The following is a 3,140-nucleotide window of genomic DNA, read 5'->3' on the forward strand; positions in this document are numbered from 1 at the left end:
AAAATATTTTTGGATTTTTGAAATTTTCTGAAAAAGAATAAAAATATAAAGATAAAATATTTAAAGAAACATAAGCAATTTACAACCAAAACCTTATCTTAATTGAATGAAGCGAGATATACCGAGCGGTCGGTTTATTTCGGTTCTCAAAAATTTGAGGAGTCGAAATAGACCGAGCGGTCGCTCTATTTCGCTTGTCTAACTTTTAGTAAGAGGATTAGGGATTCGGTACCGACTTAGCTTCCATCATACCAAGGCCTTGTACAATTCTGTTAAAGAGTACTTCAGGTAATGCCTTAGTGAATATGTCAGCCAGTTGATCATTAGATCGAATAAAGTGTACTTCTACATTCCCATCTTCAATATGATCTTTAATGAAGTGGTATCGAAGTGCAATATGCTTAGTCTTTGAATGTTTCACGGGATTGTGACAAATCCTTATCGCACTTTCTGAGTCACAATAAAGACGTATCTTCTTCATGCCTAGCCCATAGTCTCTCAGTTGACTTTGAATCCAGATGACTTGAGAAGTACAAGAAGTTGCAGCAATATAGTCAGCTTTGGTTGTGGATAACGACACGCAAGTTTGCTTTTTGGACTTCCAGCTAACAAGTTTTCCATCGAGAAACTGGTATCCACCTGTGGTACTCTTTCTGTCCAGTCCACATCCTCCAAGATCAGAATCAGAATAAGATTGAATGAAGAATCTAGATCTTGCAGGGTACCAGAGACCGAGAGAAGAAGTTCGCTTTAAATAACGGAATATATTCTTTACTGCAACCATGTGAGGTTCTCTTGGATTTGCTTGAAACCTGGCACAATAACACATAGAAAACATCATGTCTGGCCTACTAGCCGTTAAATACATAAGTGAACCTATCATTTGACAATATTTTGTAACGTCAACAACCAGTTTTTCTAGAGATGGTGTTATTTTAGTGCCAAATGCCATTGGAACTTTTACTTTTGAATCACCCGTCATACCAAATTTTGTCAGTAAGGTTTTCGTATAAGCCTCCTGGTTGATGAATATACCTTCTGTTCCCTGTCTAATGTTTAAACCAAGAAAGAAACTAATTGGACCCATTGCGCTCATTTCAAATTTAGTTTGCATCAATTTTCTGAATTCAGTTGTTAAGCTAGGATTCGTAGAGCCGAAGATGATATCATCAACGTAAATTTGAACAATCATTAAATGTTCGCCTTCTTTCTTTCAAAAGAAGGTTGGGTTAACCGAACCTTGCTTAAATTTTGACATTTTCAGAAAACAAGTTAAGGTTTCATACCAAGCTCTCTGTGCTTGCTTTAATCCATACACAGATTTATCTAGCACGTAGCAATGATCAGGAAATTTCTCGTTTACAAACCTAGATGGTTGTTTCACATAGACTGTTTCTTCTGATTCTCCATTCAGGAAGGCACATTTGACATCCATTTGGAAAACTTCGAAGTTTTTGTGAGCTGCATATGCCAAGAAGATCCTTACCGATTCCAGCCTAGCTATCGGAGCAAATGTTTCTTCATAATCTATCCCTTCTTCTTGAAAGTATCAATTCACAACCAACCGAGTCTTGTTGTGAATGAAATTCCCTCCTCTATCCAACTTATTTCTGAAAACCCACTTCAGTCCAACTACAGAGGCATCCTTTGGTGTAGGTATCAACCTCCAAAGTTGGTTTCGTTCAAATTCATTAAGTTCATCTTGCATTGCCTAGACCCAATCTAAATGATCAAGAACAACATTTACCGTTTTTGGTTCTATCTTTGAAACAAATGAATTAAACATACAAAATTCAACTTTGGAGAATAATGTAGTTTGTTTTGCCTTTATTTGAGACCGAGTGAGAACGTTTTCAGATGTTTCACCAATTATTTGTTCTTTGGGATGGTCTCTGATCCATTTCACCAATGGAGGATAATTTGGGTCATATTGTGGATCCAATTCGGCATTCACTTCTACTTCAGCTTCTAATGTATTACCCTCGCCCACATCAGTTGTGCTTTCGGTCTCTTTGTCCCACTCAACTGGTGAAGTATAACCTGCGTCTTTACTCAAGTTTGCATCTGTTGTGGTATTAGAGTTCTCCCCCTCGGTTGTACTACCAATAGGTGGACTTTGAGCCGAACTTTCCTCCTTTTCTGAGCCTTTAAGAGATGGAGACGAAGCTGAATGCTCCCCCTCGAAAGATGCTTTACTTGTTTCTGTTGGAGTTGAACTTTCCCCTTGTAATGATGGATCACTTTTAGCAGTTGGAGGTTCGTTTTCCATCTCTTTAGTAGCTTCATTGATAATTATCTGAAGATTTTCAACTTTTTTATCTTTGGCTTTCGCTTCTGAGGATGCTGCTTTTTCTGGTTCATTAAACAGCCGTATGTATTCTTCAAACAAGTTGGCTATAGGAACCGGGACTTGTCCTGATTCTGGAAAAATGTTTCCCAGATCACTTTCTTTTCTGTGGACTTTCTTCATATAGCTATCATCGAAGGTGACATAGTAAGTTTCTTCAATTCGTTTTGAATGTTTGTTCAATACTATGTATGATTTCAATGTTAGTGAGTATCCCATAAAGATTCGTTCATCAGCATTAACATCAAACTTGTTTCGGTTTTCTTTTGAGTTGAAAATTAAACACCTTGAACCGAAAATGTGAAAGAATTTGACATTCAGCTTTCTGTTGTTCTGAATCTCATACGGAGTTAATGAGAATCTTTTGTTCAGTATAGACCGATTTTGAGTGTAGCATGCGGTTGCCACAGCATCATCCCAGAAGTATAATGGAAGTGAAGCAAAACTTAGCATAGTTCTGGCTGCTTCACACAGAGAACGGTTTCATCTTTCAACAATGTCATTCTGTTGTGGTGTATAAGGAGCTGAGAAGTTATGAGTTATTCCCTTATCAGCCAGAAATCCATCAAATTCATTATTCTTGAATTCCAGACCATTTTCGCTTCTTATATGCCTCACTGTTTTCCTCAGCTGCACTTCTATTTGCTTGATGAATGTTTTCAGCTTGGGAGTAGCATCTGATTTCTATTTAAGAAAGAAAAACCAAGTGAAGCGAGAAAAGTCATCTACAATTACAAGAATATACTTACTTCCACCAAAGCTTTCAATAGCCAAAGGTCCACACAAGTCGATG

General features: G+C 37.5%; 1 protein-coding gene across 1 annotated transcript; it reads right to left on the reverse strand.

The window, feature by feature from the left end:
- Window positions 1-1,711: 1,711 nt before the first annotated feature.
- LOC145036074 (uncharacterized) lies at window positions 1,712-2,800 on the reverse strand. Its single transcript, XM_078984554.1, has one exon. It carries the CDS (start codon window positions 2,798-2,800, stop codon window positions 1,712-1,714), a length of 1,089 nt encoding a protein of 362 aa, XP_078840680.1.
- Window positions 2,801-3,140: the final 340 nt, after the last annotated feature.

Source organism: Lactuca saligna, chromosome 3 (assembly GCF_052625555.1).
Source record: "Lactuca saligna cultivar CGN05327 chromosome 3, ASM5262555v1, whole genome shotgun sequence".
NCBI lineage: Eukaryota > Viridiplantae > Streptophyta > Magnoliopsida > Asterales > Asteraceae > Lactuca > Lactuca saligna.